Source organism: Semicossyphus pulcher, unplaced genomic scaffold, assembly GCF_022749685.1.
Source record: "Semicossyphus pulcher isolate SPU_LCO1_2020_fin unplaced genomic scaffold, fSemPul1.0.p SCAF_5, whole genome shotgun sequence".
NCBI lineage: Eukaryota > Metazoa > Chordata > Actinopteri > Labriformes > Labridae > Semicossyphus > Semicossyphus pulcher.
Window position 1 is genome coordinate 26560862 of NW_027211726.1, and position 25428 is coordinate 26586289.

Sequence of the window (25428 nt, forward strand, 5' to 3'; positions counted from 1 at the left end):
AAATGTCCTATAAATAACAGTATCCTGAAAGTGCAGTTGAATAAAACATAAAGCAAGTTGTCCTTGTAAAGTTATTACACTGCACTAAAGAATCTGAGTAGCTCTTGTTTGTCGAAGTCAGGTATGGAGCTTACTTCAACCAGTATTTCAACTTACCTCATCACATATTTGGGCAATGAGCAATAAGCAAGACACCATGACTGTCATGCAAAAACTTATAGACAAATTTGAAAAATGTGGATCTGGAAATCCAAACCTGCAGAAGCATCTGGAATTCATACAAAAAAATGGTTCCTTTGTGTATTCTCATTTCCTTACATAAGTTTACAGTTACATAAATAACTTTATTAAAGAAGAAAGATGGAAAGGAAAGAATATTATTATAAGACATATACAATGTTTATATAGTCAATAGTATAAAGTGTACTTTAAGTAACTTTGGTAAGGGGCTGTTTTTTAATAGACTGGGCTGGGCCTTATAATTAAGATTAAGATCAATCTAAATGCAACAGCAGTATAGTGATTGAAAAGTGGCTTATGTTGCTGATTGTACACGTTATGTCTCTTCTCCACAGCTCTTCCTGTGGCTTATGGCACAAAAAATTGCATATCACTCCAGTTCACTGGCAGATGGTGTACAACTCTTGCCATTTGTTAGTGGTGTGTTGCTGCTGTTTGATTAGCAATTGGCACTAATGCCACATTTAAAACATTGTGTAAATTAACATTTAAAGAATATTTCACAGGCCAATACCACTTCCCAGCACCATGTGATAATTCTTACTGACATATGCCGCTGCTGTGGTAATGTTATACCTAATCTTTAGCCCCACTGTTCTGTTGACATACCCCTTCTTAAATGAAATAAAAAAACACTCAAACATTCAAAATTTGTCCAAATTCAAGTTTGGACAAGCTAAGATACATATATATATATAGCTAAGTGTGCTAGGATGGAAACATATATCAAATACAGGTATTTTCACAGACTTTGTAATCATGTTTGAACCATAATATCATTAAAAAATGTATTCAGTAATCCTAATCATATAGGGGACAGATCAAGTGATGTTAATGCTAGCATTTATGGTCAAACTTTTTCCAAAGCTACGATTACTAGTTGTACAAGGCTAAGATGTAGCTACAGCTATCTGTGCTACAATGGCAAAGTGGATCAAGGGGTTGGACAGACTTTGCAAACAAAAAAATTAATTGCTTATTACTATTTCATTCATTTCTAAACAATGAATACATGTATGTTAAAATACCACATCAGTCATTAAACTGACCAATCTCATGAAGTTAACTGTAATACTTATTTGTTCTTGTGTACTAGGTGACTGTGTCTACTGTGGAACTTATGTTGTTGCGAGGTGGCTGACATATTTGAATTGAACAAATGTTGCGGTTTCTCCTTTTGTCAGCCTGCTCTTAGATGGAGAAGGGAAAAAAAGAAAACACTGAACAGGCAAATGTCTCATAATGTTTCAAGGCACATGGAGCAAATCATAGCCTTTTAGATAAGCTCCACTGAGCGCAACACCTATCCACTCTTTAATGAAACAAGACTTGAGACTACAGATTCAATCGATGACATTTGACATCAGGATAAGAGCTTCTGTGTTCTTTAAATTCATAAAGCATTAAGTCTTCACAAATTTACAAAAAGTTCTGCGGGTGCAGTTTATCATTTCAAGCCGGGACAAAACATAGATGTGTTCCATTAAAACAGCAGAGCCAGGTCTGACAAACCTTTCCTAACACTTTATTCTGTGGCATAAACAAAATAATATTACTGATAAATACTTAAGATGGTTACATTGTTTGTACCATGCATATTACTTTTAAAAATTGACACTCATACTTATACATAACAATAACATAAACATGTAAATGTTGCTGAAAGAAAATGGTTACACTAATGATAATAATTACAATTCAGCATATTTTGATGTTAAAATTAAGAATAAAAAATTCCCATTAAAGGCACTTAACTCCTACTTTTCATGAAAAATTTATATCACAATGTACATAAAAATTAGACAGTACATTATTGATTTTAATGGTAAGGCACCCAAAAGGCTGTAACAAATGTCAGATTTTGGCAATGAATGATGAATGTCAACAACTTGATAAAGAAGCTGGTGTTAGTGTAACACCTCAAACATGTCAGACCTTTCTATAATTTTCTCATCACATTTGCTATTCTAAAAATTCTTAAAAATAACATTGCTGGTTTTGATATTGACTCTCCAAAATTGTCAAATTTTCAATTTTGAAGCTAACTTTGACACAGCTTCAGCACTGTTTTGAACTGAACAAGCAAACTGTAGCTACAACTTTGCTTCATCTGATTTGAGTGAAGCTAAATCCTAAAAGCTAAATTCTATGCCATGCTAGCAGCTCTGTAAGTATGTAGTACTCAGGCACTGTGGTGCATTGAGCTAAAAGCTATCATTAACTAATGATACATGCTAATAATGCTCACAATGACACTGCTAACATGTTGATGTGAAGCAGCTATGATTGTTACTGTGTCCACCATGTATGCATGTTAGCATGCTAATATTTGCCAAATAGCATGAAACACAACCTACATCAGAGGCTTATGGGATGTCATTGGTTTTATAATTTTTTTGGTTACCACTTAAGTATTGGACAAATTACAATTTTGTCGTGATGATGGTGTTAGATGAACATCACCAAAGTTATTAGAATTCATCCTGAGGGGGACATAAAGGAATGTAATAAATGTCATTGCAATATGTTATTACTTCACTCTATTTCACTTCACAGGAAAAGAAAAATGGATCCATGAATGTCTGTACAAAATGTGTGGGTAACCTATAATTGTCACATTACTTCTTAAGGGCTGATGTCTGACTTTATTTAAGCGTCCCTTGGCCTTGTCAAACTGTATTTTACAGCTGCAATTGGACAAGCCAGATGTTAGTGGCTTTGTAGTACTGGCAGTTTATTTGCAGCCTGTTCATTTGGAACAGCTTCCAGTACATATCTCCTAGATCAGCAGACAGTGTATGTATATCTATAAGACGTCTTCCTGCATCAATCCTTTGCCCTTAACCCCCTTTGTCAATATATCAACAGAGTAATAATGACACTTCGACAACTGCTGTCAACAGGGCTTATTCTGTCTCAATGGACATAAACAAAGCTTTAGGTGGCCACACTCTTAGCTAACTTGTAGACAAAAAAAACATCAAGAGTAAACACATACTTTAAAACAGTGTATAACATGGTTGTTGACAAAACCTCTTTCTGTCAGACACATTTGATTTGTTATTACAGATCCTGTTACTAGTGGAAAAGAGTATTTGTTTTCTATATAATATACATAATAAGCAGCAGGAGCGACAGCGTTGCTTTCCTCCTATGTGTTTTCACAGACAAAAAGATCTGTTGGTTTGTCAAAAGGAATGGTATTTCTCAAACATCAGCTTAGATGTAGGACAGGAAACCGGACTGACCAGAGTTCAGGAGTTCATATGAGAATGTCTTTGGAAATGATGACACAAACATTTGTCCATCGAGAGATGAAGAAAAGATAAGCATTTAAAGGCTGTTGGGGGTCATTCGGTGGTCATTCCCCTGCACATACAGGCTTGGTATCATCTGCCTTTAAACATTCGGATTTTGTGCTTGTCTGCCAGCAGCAAGGTGACATTATATTCATAATCTCCATCATGGACTCCTGTGTGTCGGAAAGCTCCAGCCAAGTGGTTCTCCTCCCAGTAATGGTGCCAGTTCCCATACTGGTCCGCACCGAATCCAAACACACTGACCTGGCGCAGACATGAACAAAAGCATCAAGCATCAGTTAAAATCAACATATTCCTGCTTCATCACATAATTTACAGTATATTTAAAATGTAGTGTAATGAAACATTAAGCAAGTTTGCCTTGTGAATTTATTATCACTTTACTGATGAATGAACACTTGCTTGTTTGTCACAGTCATGCATGCAGCTTACGTCATACAGTATTTCAACATACCTCATCACATATGTGGACAGCAAGCAGTAAGCTGAGAAAGCCAGTGGAGGGATATCGTCCATGACCCTCAAGCCAAGACTCGTAGACATACTTGAAAAATGTCGGACTGTAAATTAAAACCTGCAAAAGTAGAAATATCAGAGTTTGAAAAGCTTGATTACAAGAAAAAGGAATAGACTTGAGAATAATACTGAAGTAGAAGTAGAAAAGTAAACCTGTTTTTCTGAAAAATATACTGAGGCAAGGGAAAGAAAGAACTTATTATGTCTGAAAAATCCTTTCAGAGTGGTATATAAATCAAAATACATATTATACAAGGGTATACGGATAATGTTTGGCCAAGGTACACTATAAGTTTGAAAATATTAAGGAATCAGTGCATTATTTTCAAGGATCATCAAAGGTTTGGCTTATTAAATCTTAATTAGAAGAGTAACCAGAATATTTGCTTAAATAGCATAAAATGAAAGTACTTCAAAATTGAACCATGTTTTGGCTATATATATAGGATTATCAAAGCTCTTGTGAGGAACTTTCGGTTTGTGTTGATTTTGGCGCCCCATGTGGACAAAGCCATACCTCTTCTCTATTTGCTGATTCTGTCCTGTACATGCTTAAGTGGTGGGTTTTAACAAAAAATCTCATCCTGCTTTCTTTAACAGTCATATGTATCACTCACTTTAAATTTTTGCCCTGGAAAATGTGAACAAAGATAGCATGTAGTTAATCTCTTTGTCTGACACCTACCCCCTGCCAGCAGTTTCAGGCTTTAAAAATAACTACATAGAAATAATCAAACTTGTCGATGATGGTCTGGTTTGCTTTTGTAGGTCATTTATAGCCTTAACTACAGGTCTGAACACACCCAGGACGGATTGAGGACGAATTCAGATCAGATCACTCAGGCCACATACGGAGGTGGTCTGGGACACATTTATTCACATACGCCTGGCAGTGTGTATGAACATGTGTCCTGGGCCACATTAAGCACCTCCCTAAATAGACAGACAGATCATGTCTGTATTTATTCAGTGACAGAGACTGCATTTATTTATTATATCCCTAACTGACGATGGGGGAGACGGTGTGAGTTAGAGGTGTGATCCACATGAATTTATCACAGTTTATAATCATGTGATCCAACAATAAACAGTTCATAATCATGCAGCGCAGTGATTACACCGATCTGCCCCTGACTGAATAGGGTCGTGATCTGTCCCGTATTTCCGTGAACAACCTTTATAAAGCATAACCTACGTCTTGAAATGCTGTGAATGATATGAGCCGGAGTTGATCCACAGATCAACGGTAGGAGGCAAGCAGAATAACACAGACCTGTGTGTGTTTCTCATGATCTGTGACTGGCTCAATAACGTTGCGATCTGTCCGTTTTTCCGCGCACAGTTACTATAAAGTATAAACTAACTCTCCACACAAGTTTCATATCACGTTACAACTTCAGTCCATGATCACGCCCTCTCTCCCTCTGTGCTCGTGCGGAGCAGCTCTCCCCCACTCTGTGCTGCAAGTCTGCATAGTGTGTTTTGTATTATAGCCTATGATGTTTTTTAAAGTCTTATTAAGGTGAATAAGGCCCCGTGTTCATTTGCATACAGAGCGGGAAAGTGAGATCAGATCACAAGTGGTCACTGAAGACGCCTTTGAGGGGCTTGATAATGCTAGGTATGAACAGCTGGGCTTAGAGCTTATCACTTGTGATCGGGTCACCCAGGACACATGTGATGATGTGGATAATACCAGGTCTGAACAGCCTCAGAGAGTAATCAGACTTACTTTCATAACCAACAAAAAATCCTCACAGGAGCTTTAAGTTTTCATGATAACCATGGATTTGTTAACAAGAGAATACATCATAACCAAAATTAAACATCTGTATAACTCACCTTGTCTTTGTTTGCCTTGATCCTGGACATAACAGGTATGTATGTGCTGTAAGAAAAGATAGGAACAGGGGCTTAGAAATCACAATTTACTTTCCTTGAAAATCCAACTGCTAAACAGAGTTCTGCTTGTTTGTCTATAATTATGAAAAGCACACCCACAACTACATAATTGTAATACCAGTTAAATGAGGACATCTAAATATATATGTACAAAGTGTCTTTATCGGTACAACTGTCTGGAAAGCTGGTATAAAATCATAGGCACGTTTTGAAGTCATCACAGTAACACATGCTCACTGTCATGCTTTTTGACATTTTGCATTAATCATCACACAAGAGCATGAAGTCCAGAGCTGTGCTTTATTCCAGGTAGGCAAGTTTAAAACATGAAAGAGAGGCATTTTGAATAAAGGTGTGAGCTGCTTCCTGTAGGTGATCATGTCCAGTTTGCATAGGAAAATGACTTAATTTTCCTATGCAAAGCCTGTGTTTCAGGTAAAAGGAGCTAAAAGAGCAATCATGTTGAGCTGACAAAGTGTAAATCAAAAAGTCAATGTGAATTCTACACCACGCCTGTGCAGACTTTGATGAAAATGTAAAGGGATGGCATACAGATGACTATAATAAATTGTAATGAGTATATGGTGAGATACAATCCAGACAAATGTTTCCAATTAAAGCAAAGGTTTATCAAGGCTATTTTCTCTGCAGCAGACAGTCTCATTAAAATTCAAAGATTAGACTGACTTGTCTAATGGCGTTTGGACTTTGGAGATGTGTGCTGTACAGTCAGTAACCAGCTCCTCTTCCTCAAGTCGGGTATGAATATGAAAATGGCCCGTCATGTGTCTGGTGTATTACACACTACATTATAAAACATCATGCTAAAAAGTACATCCTTGACAACTCGAGCATAGAGAGGTGCTTGAATTTCAGGTTTGACTAAATTCAAAGTCAGGAGTGTGAATATGAATCAGAAACAGTCAGTCCTCTACCTCTTCACACAGTTCTCTTCATAGAGCCCTATTATATGTTTTACAAGACTAGGAAATGTAACAAAATATTTCACAACACTCAGTTAAGATCTAATAGCCGTTGGGCTAATGCTGACATTACTGGCAGTAAAGTGAAATTTAATGATGCAGAAAGATTGCTCTGGCAGAATTGGAAGACAGGCGCACATTTATAGGAAACATTTGTTTAGATTTACTCGTCTTTCCACCATTTAACATGTTGCTGTGTAAAAGTTATTGGCAGTGGCAATTCACTGGCAGCGGCTCATTTTATTCCAGGATGTCCAGCAATCAAGCTAATGATTACGGGTCATTGAGAATGAAGGTGAAATTTACTGGAAGATTAAAATGGAGTGATTATCCTTGTTATGGCAATCTGACAAACTTGGATACTGAGTGATTGTGATTGTTATGACAATCTGGTATTCTGGATTAGAATGTAAATGAATCTAGGGGTGCAAGAGGTGCATGAAGCATTGTAATGCATGTGTAAAATGTAATATTTCTAGTACCGTTAGATTCCCTGAACTGTAGTGTCACTGAGAGGTCAGCATACAATATAAAGCACCTTTCATTTCCAAATAAGACTAACAAGCACTTTTCTTTTCCTTTTTTCCTTTTTACCCAATTATCACATTCAGGGGGGAAAAAAGACAAATCAAGAACTAAATCATTACCGAGCCTCTTGTCTAGGAATAGAGACATTAAGTGTAAGGATGTTGTCGCTTGTATTTTAGGTTAGGTGTCATTATGAAAAGTTAAACATGTTTCTGAAATACTTTTTTGTGCCTTCGTCATCATAACTTTATTTCATCCCCTTTTATTTCTATTATACTATCTTTGTTTTCATAATATATTATTCTTGCGCCTGCTCATAGTGGCATTTTCACAATTATTATTATTGTTACTTTTTCATACATGGTTTGTTGTTTCAAGTGACATAAAAAAGCATGTAATAAGCCAGCTCATGCCTCTATATTTACTCAGTGCTTGGCTACTAAGTTGTAACAAAACATCACCTTACAAAGTTGATAAGGCTATAAGAGGACACATACCAACACAAGCATTCATTTGGAGTCATGTTTCTGTCCACGATTAGCCCATTATAATTTTTTCTTTTAAATCTGTTTGGTCTCCACCGTGTCCTCACAAATAAATGGCTCTTTAGCGTCTACATGATCCACTATGATCACCAGCTAGCTGCTAACTTTATCCGTCATTCGTGTGTTCTGGGGATCTAGCTTTTGTTGGGAATGAGGTCGCTGAAAGAACTAAAAGTTAACAAAAAGTGCAAAATGGAAAAAAAAGCCCTGTAGTCATTTGATCCATACTTACTACACAAAATGGATTGCTGCGGCTTTAACATTGCAATAGTAACAATAATAACACTTACTGTTTAATGGTACCCGTTGTAAGAGCACTAATGATCCACTGCAGGTCCAGAGTCTTAAAAGGGATCAGCACCAGACTGGTGGTATTTTCCAGGTCTATGGCACTTTCTGGATACATGACATGATGTGTCGTTCTGGCGCCCACGTCCTCCTCAAAGCCAGTGGTGGGAGCCTGATTCATTCTGCAAGGACAAAGAAGCAGAGAGTTTTTTTAAGGGCACTATTTCTCTAACAACCTTATTTCCCCTTTTCTTCCAGTTGCTCTGCCATCTTTGTCTTAAATTGAGGTTTATTTCCCCTGCATGTTGCTTTTGTTGTACTAATACCCACAATCTACAAATGTGTTAGTTTTAATGAAACCCTCAAGTCAGCCAAACCATGGCACAGAGACATGGAAAGCCATCCATGATCACTATTTCAACAAGAAACATTTAAATATTCAGACAAAGAAAGACAAAGAAAGACAAAGGGCGCAATTTGTCCCACTTCACAACGAAATTCAAATAACAATTCAGAACCATCGAGTGTCCATTCAGAGCACAACAATTACTGTTTGGCAAGTTAGACGAGGTGTCCCTATTATTATGTGCAACAATACTCACTGGAGCTGGAGCGGTAATTGGCAGAAACACAGTTTGACAGTGTCAGTTGGTTTTGGTCAGTGGAAGGAAGTGACATAAAAAAAAAAATCCTGAATCTGACCCCGCGTGCATCTAGCATCACCTGCCTGCATGCTCCGGTCAGAGGAATATCATCTTCCTCATTACTGACTCTGAGATGACAGCTATACAACATCTTGACATTTGCAGCCCGAGCCTGTCAGAACTCAAAATGACCTCCTGCAAGAGGCATTATGTGTCTAAGCTGTCTTACTGTTGATAAGAATTATTTTGGCTATTTCATGTTGCATTGTAACATAAACAATGTAGCTTTTTGGATTTAAATTGATCACGGCATTTCACATTAGAAAAAACGTTGTTTTTAAAGTCTTCGGCGCATAAAGCAAAGAAAAGTCACATTAATTATTTTGTCCAAGGCAAAGGAAGCAAATTGTAAATACAATACTCGATGGCTACATATTAGCAAGAGAAACATTAAAAATGTCCTTTCTAAATATTTGGAGAAGCATAAATATAAATTTGAGTTCTTTTTTCTGGCCCTTAGATTGAATGAATGTCCAATAATCTGCCTCCTTTTAGCTCTTTTTTGATTCCAACCAGATGCTAAGAGACACATTTAGGCTCTATTGCAGCTAAATGCTCCACTGTATTCACTGGTGAGCCTGTGATGCCTAGCAGGTAGCACATACCTGGTAACAGGTTATCTCTGTTATCAAGGCAAGCTTCATTCAGTTGAGACTTCTGGGGAAGGTAAAGGCCTATCTTCCTCCAAATGAATTTGAGAGAGTCATTCACTTGTTCGTCTTGTTTGGATCATTGTTACTCCTTGTATATTGGTGTAGATCAGTGGTTTCTTCGTCGCATACAGCTGGTTCAGAATGCAGCTGCCCGTCTTCTGACGGGGAAGAGAGATCACATCACAGCAGTAGTGGCTTCTCTTCACTGGCTTCCTGTCTGATTCAGGATGCAGTTTAAGATTTTATTACTTGATTTTGAAAATTCAATGTAGCTTAGCGTAAGTTCAGGCAGGAAGACATACTCATACTCATTCATTCATTAGCATCATTCATTCATGTCACTTTATCTCTCTCCCGCTCTGTCCTTCCTGTCCAGTGATCAGCTGATTATGGGCTTATACTATTTAAGTATTAAACTAACCAGATTCAGCCTCGCCGCATGTCAACCAATCATCCAGCTGCTGTCAAATTTTAAATCTGTTCTCCTCTCTTTCGCAGACAGTTTCAGCTCGATCATTGCGACCCTCCTCCACCCCGTTCACCTCCAATCCATCTCATCAGTGTCCAAGTCCAGCTTCTCAGCTCATCCTGTCTTCACCATCACCACCAGTGTCTAGACTCCATCTGGGGGGTATCCTATCTTGCTCTCGGCCTCTCGACATCTTCAAGTACACGAAGACATCACCATGGAGTCTAATCGCCAAAGACTTTGCACATTTCATTCTTTCCAAACTTGTAAATTAATAATTGTTCAATCTTAATGAAGTCTCTCCTGATTGAAAAGGTTTTACGGGCTGGCACCATCATACTTATCTGAGTCGTTGCACCATCATGCTCCAGTCAGAGCACTGAGGTCAAGACATCAGATGCTCTTGGATGTTCCAGGCTCAAAAGGACACAGAGCCCTTGCAGTGGTTGCTTCTAACCTGTGGAACAGTCTGTCAATATCAGAATCACCCAGACCCTTTAGTTTTAAATCCTTGCTTAAGAAGCACCTCTTTGCATTGGCTTTTAATTCCAGTTGATCTTGATGTTTTATTTTGCAACCATATCTTACTCTTATTTATTGCGTTTTTATTGTTCATTTTACGTATATTGGTTATTTTATTTGATATTATGTTTTAAGCCTCTACAGCACTTTGGTCAACTGTGGTTGTTTTAATTCTGCCATATTAATAAACTTTGACTTGACATGGTTTAACAGAAATGTTCTTGAAACAGTCTATAAAAGCGGTGTGACCATGTTGAGATTTGTTATATTGTTGATATAACTATATTAATTATCGGAGCTTTTTCAAGTGAAAAAAGTTGAAAAAGTGATTTGTAGACTAAATTAAGCACCTGAATGAAAAACATGTATCGAATTATTCCAAAAAGGAAGAACACCGAGTAATGATACACAGCTGTCTTGAATTTAACAGCTAAGTAAAGCAATCATGCAACTGTGAAATGGGTTGGAGGCCATTTAGTCCCAGAGGAGAGAAGTGTTGTGTCACCAGTAATAAAGCTGCCGTACCAGATGTGGTTATTATCAACACAGCAGTGAATATTGTGATATTGCATCATCAGCTGTAGCATTCTGCAGAAAAATGAGTTGTATTTCATACAATAACTATGTGTCATTTTCTGTAAACCCATCGACAAAACTGACAGAACAGAGTGTTCGGTCCATTTTAACATCAGAAATTGGAAGGAAGGAGGACAAAGAGCTATTGGTTTCCTCTCTATTCATTGGTACTGTTCCGCGTTCTTGGCCCTGAATGAGCTAAAACTACAATGTATGGAGGAGGAAAGTATTGGCAAGAGGTTTTTTTTATGGTGCAATATCTCAGTAGAAAATATATTTGACAGTATTACATTGTAGATTTCTCTTTTAATGGTAACTAAAGCTTCTGGGAATTTAAGAATTGCTCAGCAAATGGATCCCTGCCGTCCAGAGCAGATGAAAAAGTAAGGCAGCGAGGGCAGAGGAATAGCATGCCACATATTATAGAGCATTATGTGGCAAATTCATTGCTTCTGCAGCCCATTCAGAGATATTCCATTGTAACACTTCATGACTTTTGGTTGTTACATGGCCCCTCATAAACATTGGTGTTCCTTATACTCCTTATACCAACAATAGACACTTCCTTATTTTCTTATTCAAATGTTTTATAGTAAAAATCCAAACTAAACTCATTTGACGTCTTACACAGCTGCTGAAAAGGCAAGGCTTTATTGATAAAGAGCAAACAATTGTCATTTAGTTTGTAGAACAGACCTGTCTTTCAACATTGCTTGAATTTATAACTGTTATTGTGTAGCTATTTAGTTCCTGAGTGCACAGACCTTGTCGTAAGTCAGTGTTTTCAATGCTGCGATAACGGAGGTCGGTAAGGGCATTTGAAAAGTTAACCTGAGTGGATTCAGTGGGCTGCTCTTTCACTTAATCTTATGGGGGCATGTGGTGTCAACTGCTCTACGGAGGCGTATATTTCAGATGGGCCTAATCAATATTCAACTTCTGCTCTAACTCCCCCCTGGCACTGGAAATTTGTACCAGATGGGCTTGAAAGGAACTGAAGGAGATGTATTGAGCCCTTGAAAAGCCCATCTCAACAACAAGATGGGTTTCTCATGCACAGGAAGCCAACGCTTTTTATTTACCTGGAATACCAAAATGATCAAGAGAGGCAGAATACAACAACAAGAATAAAGACGTTAAGAAGTATCAGAGGAGGGATTATGATTAATACTAACATTAGCTAATCTAAGGATTTTATGTGGCTCTCTGTTATAATAGATTGGAATCATAAAGCTTAGAGGGACTGTAACACCTCCAGAGAAAGTGTGAAACCAGGACAAATGACTCAGTCTCGGTAGAGGAGTGAAATTCAAATTGGAGGTCTTTTGTTCTGATGACAGATATCTTGACCGATGATTTATAGCGAGGCTATATTGAGCCTACAAGTTTAAATTGCCAGTACTTTAAGCATCAATCAACTTCACTCACCTAAGTGACTTCACACATACAAGTCAGGTTGAATTGTGAAAAGGACCACAGCAGTGATTTTAATTAGACTTTTTCTAACAAATGTGTTTCAGAGTTGGCTTTTGCTTTCCATCAGATGGATGGCATATAGTGTGAAGCTTGTACTATGAAGCACATTAAACAAAACAATCACGCTAAGCTGATTATCAACTCATATCAGCCATGAGTGTGCTCACATAAAAGTAGAGGTATTTACAGCATGTGACTAATTGCAAAAGTCCACTGGCAGCAGAGCGGCATCATCTTCAAAGAGAGAGATACCCATAATTCAAGAAAAATACAAAGATAAGTTAAACACATAATCCAGCTAAAAGCAACACAGCTGCAGCTGCCAAATGCAGAAAGGACAGCTCGCAAAAGATCACAGATTAGACAGTAAATTTAGTTTTATAATATCACTGCCCCATCATTAGGGCAAGAGTAGATCGTACTATAATTATATCTGCATTTTATTGGTTCATGTGCTGCTTACATGTATTCTTACGGCCTGTAAGACAGTTTTACACTTCTGATTAAATTTACCACCCAGATGGTGTCATACAAACTAAGGAACAAATGAATAAATAAAAACATCATCACAAAGTAGTAAGAGGCCTGCTTTAATATCTCATAAGTACAGCAACTACAAGGCTTAAGTGCATGAATAACTCTCTTACCCTTCCCTCTGAGCATACTGAGCTCAGGGACAAAGCTGAAGATACCACAGCGATGTACCACAGTAACAAGTCAACCATTGTTGAAACACGGAAAACTCCAGTATAAACCCGAAGGTACCTCTCAATCCCCAAATCCTGCATGATAACAAGCCTCTGTTCCACAAGCCAATGGAAGCTTTCTTGGTGGGATTACAGCTATGCAGCTACATCAATGAAAAAAGTGATAGAAAATGGACACAGAAATTGGAACAAAAGTGAGTTTGACACAGGATTACACTTGCTAAATCCACTCTCATAAATAACTACTCTTGATCTTTAAAAATGATCTGATCATTGTGGAAAACTTGAGGTTTGACCTTCTCCTACTATGGAAGGTTCCATTTCAACTGAAAGGTGGGGGTGGGATGGATAGTACTTGTAACTTGTAACGAATTACAAGTACTCACATTACTATAATTGAGTAGCTTTTTCATGTACTTTTTTGAGTATTTTTCAAAGTCAGTAATTTTACTTTTACTTAAGTATGTTTTAAATGAAGTAAAGTAATTCGCTACATTTGTACATCCATCCGTTACTGAGGAAAGTATTTATCTACAGATATTGCGAGCAAAAATGAAAACTGACATGGACAAGATGCCAATCAGTGCATGACATCAATAACAGGCCTATCAGATTAAAGTGTCAAAAGAGCAGGGCCAGTTGATTTTCACTGAGTCAAAGCAAAGAAGGACAGCTGGGTTGCACCATAACACAAGTGAACCATGAACGGGACAGAAGAGAGTTTAGAGGAAACACCTCCATGGACACAGACTGAAGGAAATTTCTTGTTTAACCAGAAACAGCCGTTACATCGCTCTCTTCAAAGCCACCAGGCTCCATTAACAAAAACAGTAATTTTACCTCGCAGAACATGGGACTTGCTGGTCTATCGCTGGAACTAAGTAACTTTTATTTTGAGTACTTTTTATGTGAGCTACTTTTTACTTTTATTGGAGTAAGATTTCAGTCACGGAACAGTACTTCTACTTGAGTAGAATATTTCAGTACTCTTTACACCTCTGGACAAAACAAATCAAAATATCCCCTGACAAGAAATGAACACAAAATGCCAAGCTAAATGGCTAAAGCTAACTGAAGTCAAACAAAATGGCAACGCGGTCACATTAAGTCTGTTGATCAATGGATAGAGGTTTGAAGGTTTTATGTGTGTTGGCTTACGAATCGCTTCATAACTATTATTTGTAATATTTAAATAGATTTTTAGTTTTGACATTCAACCATTACTAATACCCCAATGAATGTGGGACTGACATTTTGTTTGCTGTAGAAGTAGAGCCTAAATCTCAGGCCTTTACTGATCTTGCTTTCTCTTAAAATAGAGGAAAGTGAGTCAGGGATGCTAATTAATGATTAATAGCATCGTTAAGGTCAAGGCAGTTTCCCTAGCAGCAGGGTTTTGGACATTATTTGTCTTATTATTATTCATTAGTCCCTAAAATGCTCAAAGCTGTGAACTCCAGTATTCCATAACATGCCTCCGTGCTTCAAGGTGCAGCCAGATCACGCTGCATGTCACAGCCAACTGGCACATTCAAAGGTCAGTGGTATTTCAGCAGTGTTTCATTTCTTTACTCACTGGCTCACTCTCTCAAACTCTCCTTTCTCAGCCTGAATGTGTGTGTACATTTTAAAAATGCTTATGCAGTTCCAGCTGACTAATAGTCATGATGAGGAATGAACGCTGTGTACATTTTTTATCAGGAAAGCGAAGCAGTGGGACCAGAATGAGGCAACAGCCCCAGATGAGATGAAAGCACAGAGTCTCAGGTGTGGTTTTAAAGCTTCAGGCTTTGTAATTAACAGAGTGAATACTAAACCGATATTCAAGGTTGTTCTGAGATGATGTGGCACTCTCGGCATGAAGTTGTCCCGAATTCACAGCTAACATTATCCACCTGGGTTAAAGCGTGGTCTAATGAAACCGCAGCCCAGAACGAGGCCGAAAAGTAAGGAAGGTTGGGAGAGAGAGAGAGAAAAGGTTGTCTGGTATAATGTACCCCTCGTAGGTAAATAGCAGCAGGTTGCAATTGATTCTCAATCTAATCAAGCTTTTGAAGAGTATGCTGTTAGATCAAAAGTTTAATGTTAACCTTGTATCCAGACTTCCCAGGAAGACAACCAACAACACAGACTGTTCTTTACAGACAGGCCAATTCCTCATAATGCATGTGCACATTGAAATAAAACACATGCATGCGAACACGTAACACATGCTCGAACATGTTAAAGGTGCACTAATGGAGTGCTCTCTCATCTTGTATATCACTCCCTGCAAGCGCACTCACACTGCTTTGCCTGACATTTTAGGTGCTCTCACCTTTGAATTATTTTTTAAAGCATATTTCTTTTGGCTATTTTTGCCTTTATTGGATGGTGAAATCTGTAAAGAGACAGGAAATGCGAGTAGGAGAGAGGTGATGACATGTAGCAAAGAGCTGAAGGTTGGTATATGGGCACACATTCTGTCAAAAGAGCTGTTGGGGGCCATTCTCACCTTGGATTCATTTCCATGAAAAACCCACAGTTGTTCATACATTATGGCTAGACTGTGGTTTTGAATATAATCTGTATGATCATCACTGTGTTTTCTGGCCTGTTGCATATTTGGTAAAATAAAGAATGATTCCAAAATCTGCACAAGCTCCACTGCCTAATTTAATCTACTGTTCTTCTATCAAATACTTTATTTTGAAATTCCCTCCAGGCTGACAAGGGAAGCAGCTAAAACAAGTAACAGCAGCAGTTTAAGCTGCAGTCGTGTTAGAGTTTCTGTTATATTTGGGTTTCTTTCTGTGTGGAATCAAAATATTTTAAATACAATAAAATTACTCAGCAAGAAACACTCTATACATTTTAACACGTGAGTGTTTGTTAGTTTGGTGAGAGTTTGTGCAAAGCTGCTTTTCACATCATTTAAGCTGACATCACAAAATTACATTTGATGAATGTTCTCATGTTGCTTGAGGTAGCCCAAGTGGCAATCAAGCACCTGAACTCCATTGTTGTTCGTGTTACACTAACAAATGCATTCATTGAGCAAAGGACAGGATGGACTGCTGAATTGTTGCACAGACATGAAAGTGAAGTCTTACACAGAATGATTAGTAATAGTTAGAATATATATAGTAGGAGAAAAAATGCAGAAAGCTTTAGGGCACTGATTACAAAAACAAATTGCAGCTTTTCTTTCCCTCGTCAGAGGTGTCTGATGGGTAAGAGGCACTTGTAAGGAACATCTCGGTCACTCATTGGCCCTCGGGAACATATTATTATGGTAATAACACTCTTACAGAGGAAGGGAAAAGCTAATTTTCTGATTCTTGTAAACAGGTTTAAAGAACATTGTGTCTAGTTGCTAGGCAAAAACAGCAGACAGCCAAAGCACACACCTCATGTATAAGTGGTGTGAAAATGCTGCTTTTAAAGCCAATTTCAAACAGGGACTGTGAGTCACAAATGTGATGTGCCTACCTCTTACATCTGCTGGCTTTAAGATCCATCTTAATGAAGTTATTTGAAAGGGCCTACATCGTCGTGTAGAATATAAGCTTGACTGATCCTCAATTCAGCAGAGTAAATATGAATGATGAGACAATCACACACCCTGGAAAGCCTACTTCTTTTCAAATAAAATATGCTGCTGTGCCCATAAAGCAAACAGAAGTACTGAGGGGATGTGATTACGTTTGATCAACATTCTGTGTTCATCAGTGACTACACGTTTATATTTGATTGATTGGATTTTGAAAGACAAAAAATAAAATGTATTCTTGGCAGAATGTTTTGCTTATTTCTCAAAACTCAATGTTTTGAGAAATAAGTTTTCCACACTGTAGTTTTAAAGCATATCACATGTTCACATATGGTGACCTTTTGACTCTACACTTGGGCTGGAGACCAAGCACGACTAGAGATGTGATGCCCTGGCTAGAATACTGTAAATAAAAAGGAAACATTTACAGACAGCAGCATGCTCCTGCCGGAAACTATTAGCCAATATCAAAGTAATAACTCTTGTCTTGGTGCTGTCCCTGCCAACCGATAATTCAATTGTTAGACAATGCCATGCTGCTGTCGCAGCGGGGGCTGTCAAAGACGATACGAACAGTAATGTGGCTTTCTTCAGAGGCAACATATCACAGAAGGTTAACAAAGCCATGCTGTGATAAATAAAGAGGGTGCAACAATACTGCATGAAACTGCACTGGTTACACTCCTGCACGGCATAACATCATGAAGCCAATTGCCAACAATCCTAACACAGTTCACATTTCACCCAGAAAATAGGTCAGGCTAGTGAGTGCCTCAGCACCTTCTAAAGCATCCACATCAGAGATTTAAAGCTACTTTAAGGTGTTTGTAACTGATTATGAAAAAAACAGAAGAAAACCAGATCTATAAGATTCAATATTTCTATACAGTTATTCTAAATGTCATAGCTGTAACCAGATCGGATTCGAAAAGCAGTCATTCAATATAGATGCTTTGTTATCTGTGATGAATTATCTTTATTAGTGGGGATAGGGTAGTGACGAATCCGAGAAGGTCAAGTTTTGACTGATAAGGCCCAATCAATGCTGTATTTGTGACAAGTATGTGGAGTATTTAGTGTGTACACAAGTACAGCCACATTCCCTTTGTTGTTTTTCCATTAAGTTGCATTATTTAACAGAGTCTAATTTGTCCCTGCTGTATTATTCATGCTTTATTTACTCACAGTTATAGTTTTCTTATTCCCTTGCCCTTTAAGTTGCAACTTTCCATGATGCAACAGTAGCGTCTTGAAGGCCAGTTTTGTTTGTTGTTTGGTCCAAATTGTTCTTCCTAATCTCCACAGTCTGAGCTTCAGAAGAGATAAAGTGCTATTCCACTATGTGTCTTTAACTCCATAAATTCCACTATATTTTCACATTTACTCGATAAAAGTATCGACTTTGTGTCTAAAATGTACTTTTTATCTGCAATCAGTTACAAACTGTAAATGGGTATAGTGTCCCTTCTAAGTTTCTCTGAGATAAGAGGTCCAAAAAAATGTGCTTTGGCAATCATGTGCAGGGGCCCTATGATGTTTGACTCAAACAACACATCTTTAACAATCATTCATTATTGAGAAGCCAAAGAGATCATTTTTGTCTGACAAAGGCAGAAGCAAAGGCTCTTTTTAAGACTCAAATTTATTTCACCACTTCAATCTGCTGAGCAAACAAGAGGCTTTAGCCGCTAGGCCTACACCGTTCAATATTCATAATAGTCTATAAAGGAGGCTTTAGAGGATCTAGGCCGATTGCATTGTGGATTTGAAAGGCTATGGTTTCTCTGAGCTGATATCCTAAAACTGTCTTTGTTCTGAACATTCAATTTAAAAATGTTTTTTTTTCTGCTAAGAGCGATAAGTATCTTCCGCATCGACATACGTCATACCATCTGTGCAGAAACAATCTTACAATACTGATTGAATTTTTTTTTCTCATAAAAGACTTGTATTAGAAAAATCCATCGCGCAACATTGTGCAAAGCTGTTGTACAATATTCTGAGAAACACTGAATACCACTTCACTTGAGGAAATTACACATTTCACCCTGGCAGCCCCTTGACAAAGCCTAAATAAAGAAAAAGCAGCAAAGACTTAAATCTGTGCTTTGACCAGCCTGGAGATATTGCATGATCATTGAAATGAAGTCTAAGCCGGAGTGTTTGTTTACCCTTTGTACAAATTAGCGTAATTTTATCATAAAGCCAGCAGTTTTATAGAAGAAAGCACACCCACAGCCCCTCAGAGAAAATCTTCTTGTTCTGTTTTCCATCTTTTCCAATTCATTCTCTGCAGAGCTGCAATTGGTGTGACAGATTACGCCGAGCGACAAACTCCCCTCTTGTTCCCTGCTGCCCTAAGGCGGAGGAAAAAACATCTGAATAATCAAACCCTATTGTTTTCATCGGCTGCTTTGTTAAGATCATTTTCTAAAATGTTTAGGAAATGCAGACCAAGTTTGTGTGGAGCTAAATCTTCAACAACACCTCTGTGCTGAGTGCAGGCAGGGACACAGCAGAAATAACTGTGAGAAAGATGGAGGCACTAGAACTAAGCTTTTTAACCAGTGTTTGTCTGCCTTTGCATTGATTAACTGCTGTATAACACAACATAACGTATAATATGATGGATATGTTGCAGCTGATTTGATTAAACATTTGATCAGACCCTACAGGAAATGAAAAATATACAAGTATCGAAGGCTAAAACTTCAATCTCAAAGTAATGAATATCAGACAAATAATATATCTTTCTGTGCAGTCAATTTTATGGACTCTCCAAGAAGTCTGTGCTCCAGTTTAACTGTGCTCCTTTAGTTGTGCTCCTTTTAGCTGCCACCACAAGTAGAATCTCATTCTTAGGGAAACACTGTTGTTAACAATCTAGGCAACTAATGAGGTAGCCTTTAAAATATATTGTATATTGCATATATTGTATTTGTGCTTGCCAATCCCTAGCTCCTCTCAATCCCATCCTCTCGTCCAAATATGGTCACTTCTGACCCCAAAAACCCCAAATTTTAACAGCCATTATAGTGAATGTCCATCCATCCATCCATCTATCCATCCATTATCTTCTGCTTATCTGGGGCCGGGTCACGGTGGCAGCAGGCTCAGCAAGGTGACCCAGACGTCCCTCTCCCCAGCAACGTTTTCCAGTTCCGAAGCCAGACGGGATATAAAATCCCTCCAGTGAGCTCTGGGTCTGTCCTCCCAGTTGGACGTGCCCGGAAAACCTCCAAGAGGAAGCACCAAGGAGGCATCCAAACCAGATGCCAGAACAACCTCCAATGGCTCCTTTCAATGCGAAGGAGTAGCGACTCTACTCCGAGCTCCCCCCAGATTTTTTTTGGTATACTGAGTGTCCACTTCATACATGTATGCACTTCATGCGGTCTAAATTCCCATACCACCTTAACACATCCACAACACTAGCTCAACCCAGCAGAATTAATAAAATATATTTAAAAGAGAGGACCATTTGGTTTCCGAAGGATATATTTGGGCAGACATACTGCACATATTTCTGCCGGTGGTGTCTGTGGCGTTACTGTAGCATTAAATTTGTAGGTACAGCATCATCAATACTGATTGAAAAACAGGCAAATCTTCTAAAATATAACCCAAGTTAAAAGGAACTGACAAGAATGTGTAATGGAATTTTTACTGATCTGACCTTTTGAGCGTTCTGAACTTTATTTGACTCTCTGCAAAACAGGAAACCGACCAACCTTCACCAGAATCTGACAGGCAGCTCACACCCCTGCTTCATTTCTATGCAACTGCACCTAAGCCTGAAAGGTTTACAGCTAACTGTCTGATACTTCCTCTTTGTCATTCTTCTGCAGACTTTCTCTGTGGATTGACCCTTTTGCAAAGGCTTATAATGCAAACTCAAAAGACCATTCTTGTCGAGTGAACTTTATTTTACATTTCCAGCAGAAACATTTAAACTAAAAATAATTAAAAAATAAATTGAATAACTCTCATAATTAAAGTGTTAAAATAAAGTGTAGGATTGTGTCATTCTCATAATGATTCAGATTGAAGTGCAGACTGACCTTATGATGAAGTCACTAGAGTCGATGAGGCCACCGTACAGGGAGCCCTTCAGGTTCCCAGAGTTCCCCACCACGGAGCAGGTCCTGCAGCGCTCAGGGCTGGCGTCCATGTAGAGCACGTCATCAGGGATGACTTGGAACAACTCCTCCACCACTCCGCTGAAGTTGGCCGGCTGCCTTTCTGATTGCAACCACTGGTGACACAGCAAAGAGATGCCTGAGAGAGAGCCATGGCTCCAGGGCCACTTTAAGTAGAAGTGATTGAACAAGGGCAGCGGAGCTCGAGACACCGAACACATTTCTGAAATAACCTCAGGGGCAGCTGAGCTCCGTCTGCAGGGGCTCTTTTGGCTTGGCCTTCTTCTCGAGGCTTTAAACTCGGAGAGACAGAGAATAAATGCAGGAATGTTTGTGCACTGTATACTGTTACATATATACTGTACTGAGCTGTGGCAGCTGGAACAGAGTGGATACAGAATGTTCTGCAACAATCTTTCATGAGTTTTAATGCAGAGTTTTAGTGACTCATAGTCTAAATATTTTTGTGGAGGCTTTTCCCCTGGCAAATACACTTCTGGTAAAACTGTTTAACATTTTTGAATGGTATTTAGCATCAAATATGGGCATTATCATATTATTTATTTGTCTTTTAATCATATGACAAAACTGTACTTCAGAATAGGTCTTAAAAAATGGATTACAAAAGTTTTTCAGTCTAATTACATACGTGACACTTAGTTGTGTAACACGTAAGCTTTGGCATGTAGCAAGTATTAGTATAAGCAAGTATTACTAGTCCACCTGAAAGGTCACGACCTTGCCTTGCAGGACCATCTGGCCGAGCTATCGTTGATATGTGACACTTGCCTCATCAAGCTCCCTGTAAGAAGCACTTCCCAAAACCAGCAGTGACAGGAGGCAACCTTGCAGTAATTTTTCTATTCTTGTCTCTAATTGGACAGGGTGTGAGGTGAATGCAGAACTACCCAAGGCACTGGATGCCTTCCAGACGAAGGTAGGATAATTGTGTGACATAAATTTTGTGAATAGGCTTTTCTCATTTAAAGAGCTGTACTCCAATAATGGGATTCACAGTAAGTACAATATATATTGTTTGGATAGAATCAAATTAAGGCTGGTATAATAAGTTATGTAGCTGATGTGAATTTTAATTTATAAGAAAGTTGATTTAAACAAGACGTCCTGCTTAAAACACTTCTACTGCACCTTCTTTCTAATGTTTCTGTGTTCACTTTTATATATATTGTCTTTTATGACTGTGGATGACTGGCCAAATGTAGATGGCATTACATCAATTAAGATACTTTGAGTGGAGTTCAAATCGAGTTTGATATGAGGAACTGTTTCAGTAACACTTACAGTGAACACAAGGTCTTCTTGTCAATCACTCTGAATCTAAGGGGTTCCCCCCCGAGTGGCCATTTAACACTGACACTCAGCAATCATAGAAGTGACAAAACCCATCCTGGAAGAGGCACTGATAACAATTCCTGCACTGACTCCAGTGTCAGGTTGTAGTGTGGCAGTGAGAACTGGAGAAAAATGACTCTGATTCTGGATATTTGCCAGATATGCCTTTTTCTAACTTCAATGACTTGCAAGGAAAGGCTGAAAATGCATTTTTTATAGGCTGTAATTGGAAAGGAAGAAACAATTTAAAGTCTGTTTTCATTAAGCAATACCAGCGAGAGCAGGGTTCATGACATATTGATCAACCTTTAAAGGCACAGTCCAGCAATTTAATAGTGAACATTTGTAAAAGGAGGGAATTTTGGGATCTGTGAGAGATGTATTTTAAAAAACACAGACAAAACTTAAGCAGCAGAAGCAGAACATAACTTATATCCAGATTTTAAATTTTACTATAGATCAAAATATACTTGATCCTACATTTCCCATAAAACATCATAGGATATTTTGTTAGACCCTCCATGACTGGTCAAAACCCACCCAGTTTTGTAACACAGGCTCTCTGTTCCAATGGGGTCTAACCTGATGTATGTCATCTTGATTATCTCTGTGAGCCCAAATTTCACATATGTCTACATATAGCTCTTTGGAGATTATTCATACATTCAAAGAATCAAACTCTAACAGTGTGGCTTCGCTAAAGTTCACAATAGTAATAGTAGTAGTAGTGACAGCCGTATATACTAGACCAGGGATTCTCAAACCTCTGTAACTTAAAGATCCCCTCTGTTTGGCTTAAGTATTCAGGGGACCACCATCCCAAATCAATATAAAAAACATTTTAAACTTCTCTGTTTCCTTTTCCCTTGGAAATTTCCTCTTGGGCTTTCCCAACGCCTCTGGGATGCTTGTATTGACATGTCTCAGGAGCTGCGATGGTTTTAGCACCTTATCTGACAGGCTTTCACCACATTTAACACACCGTGCCCTGAGCTCACCATCACTGTCTGCCACTACGAATCCAAATTAAATCTATTCGGGGTCATATTTCCTCAGCACATGCATTGGAGCTGTTTCTGGAACAGGGTTTTCTCCAGCAGTGTCAAAGCATCCTCATTCAGTAAGCTTAACATGTTTATCTCTCTCTGATGATGTGTTATTATAAGTGTGGTGATTTAACATAATTTGTCATTTACATTATGCCATTTTCATTGATTGATTGGTTGGTTGACACTGATTGACACTGACACTAAATTAAGAAAGGTGACAGTGACTGGATATATGTGTTCCCTGATATTCACGCTGCCAGCCAATCATTAGGTTTTTTCCATTGCTATCATATAACTTAATAAATAATATATATATTATCATGTAATTGGCTATATAATAAAATATATAACCAATTACAATATCAAACACTAAATCTAGAGGTAATGGCTGCATTTTTATGCCTATTCTTTGGCCGTTGGTAGAAGGCATGATGGGAAATCTTGAGGAGGCAGGTGGAGAAGTGGGCACATCAAATAAAAGTAGTATGTGTATTTTTGAAAAAACATTCAAAGAGATTAAAGGATATGTTTTCTCTAATAGTCGTAGAGTTGGGAATAAGTGCAGTAAAGCACATATTCATGAGCAAGAGTGGCATGTTTGCACTTTGAGACATCTGATTAAATAAAGATTTGATAAAAATAAACGTGTTTCTGCGGGAATAATGCAGAGTGCTGTCAGTGAATGGCAAAAATATCACCTACACATTCAAGGTATGGTGCAACATATCTCTTTTCATCTAAGTATGTGGGAAAGATGGTGAGAGATATCCACCTCCTCACTTGTTAATATGAACAAATTGTGCGTGGGAGTTTGCTTCACAACTTGATCCTGCTGAAGATCCCTTGGATTGTGAAAGAATCAATGCGGCAAAAACAAACAGATCTTTGGAGCATTACAGCAGTCTGTGATCTCTGTTCTTTATTCATGATCCTTCTTTTTCAGCACAGCATCTGCCCTCAGAAGCTGAATGTGCATGTTTTTTTGTTTTTCAATCTTCTGAAGTATAGCATCGCAAATCCCCTGAATGCATCCCCTGAATCTTACCTGCCACCATTTAAAGGTTTCATCAGAGAGGACGCTGTTCTCCCTGGTCATCAGAGGGTGGATGGACTGATTGAAGCGCTCGGCAAACCAAGGGTCGTCCTCCAGCTCCGTCATGCACTGTCGACAGGCGCACGGCCCTTTGGAGAAAAAGTTGTCCGATAGGCGGAAAGCGTACTTGAAGAAGTAGTGAGAAGGGTCCCTGAATGTGTAACTGAACAGGAACATTGTGAATGTGATGACACAAAACAGCAGAGCTAAAGTCCTGATTTTTCTCCGCTTCGGTAGAGACATGTTGTTTCAATCAGTATCCGTTGGCTGGGAACTTTGCAACAGACAAAAACAGCATCATGATCATTCTAGAGTCCTGAAGGTGTGAGAAAAAAGCAACCCTGTTGACCGCATGGTGCAAGCAGCTCAAATACATCTGTGCTGCCCAGTGAGCCTACCCTGTTGCTCTTCTTTTCAGACTAGACAGGGTTTGGTGCATGAATATAAATCAATAAAATCCATCGACGTGGTTTCTTTTTCAGCTGCACCTTGATCAAATGACAGTGAATCCACTGTCTGTCGGCTTGATGTCTCCTGGTTAATCGGATTCAGCCAGTTTAACTGACTGCTCAGATGTTGACACTGTGAGGTCAGTGACTGATGTGTCAGTCATTCTTTAATGATCCACCTGGAAGGCAAATAAAAGGACATTTTAGTGACACAGACATGGAAAATGGGGAAAAACAGTCTACAAGCCTCCAACGCTGTTTAACTTTAAGAAGACAATGGGGCTAAATTGTGCACTGCTCAGTATTCTTTTAATTTAGCAGCACTAATAGTCCTTTGATGAAACTGCCAAAGTCTCTATAATATCACTATTACTATTTTCTGTG

General features: G+C 38.5%; 1 protein-coding gene across 1 annotated transcript; it reads right to left on the reverse strand.

The window, feature by feature from the left end:
- Window positions 1-1473: 1473 nt before the first annotated feature.
- On the reverse strand, window positions 1474-24859 carry LOC138608584 (CMP-N-acetylneuraminate-beta-galactosamide-alpha-2,3-sialyltransferase 1-like). The gene is made up of 6 exons (XM_069681181.1): window positions 24548-24859; window positions 21023-21216; window positions 8325-8504; window positions 5919-5964; window positions 4015-4134; window positions 1474-3803 (listed from the first exon to the last, which is right to left on the reverse strand). Exons 1-6 carry the CDS (start codon window positions 24836-24838, stop codon window positions 3630-3632), a joined length of 1005 nt encoding a protein of 334 aa, XP_069537282.1. The 5' UTR covers window positions 24839-24859; the 3' UTR covers window positions 1474-3629.
- Between the last annotated feature and the right edge of the window lie 569 nt (window positions 24860-25428).

Excerpts from the sequence above, each read along its gene's own strand:
- LOC138608584 (XM_069681181.1), bottom strand. The coding sequence starts at position 24,838 with ATGTCTCTACCGAAGCGGAGAAAAATCAGGACTTTAGCTCTGCTGTTT. Across the intron at positions 21,217-24,547 it reads AAACCTTTAAATGGTGGCAG|TGGTTGCAATCAGAAAGGCA; the intron begins GTAAGATTCAGG and ends CTGTGTCACCAG. Across the intron at positions 5,965-8,324 it reads ACAACGGGTACCATTAAACA|CACATACATACCTGTTATGT; the intron begins GTAAGTGTTATT and ends CTTTTCTTACAG.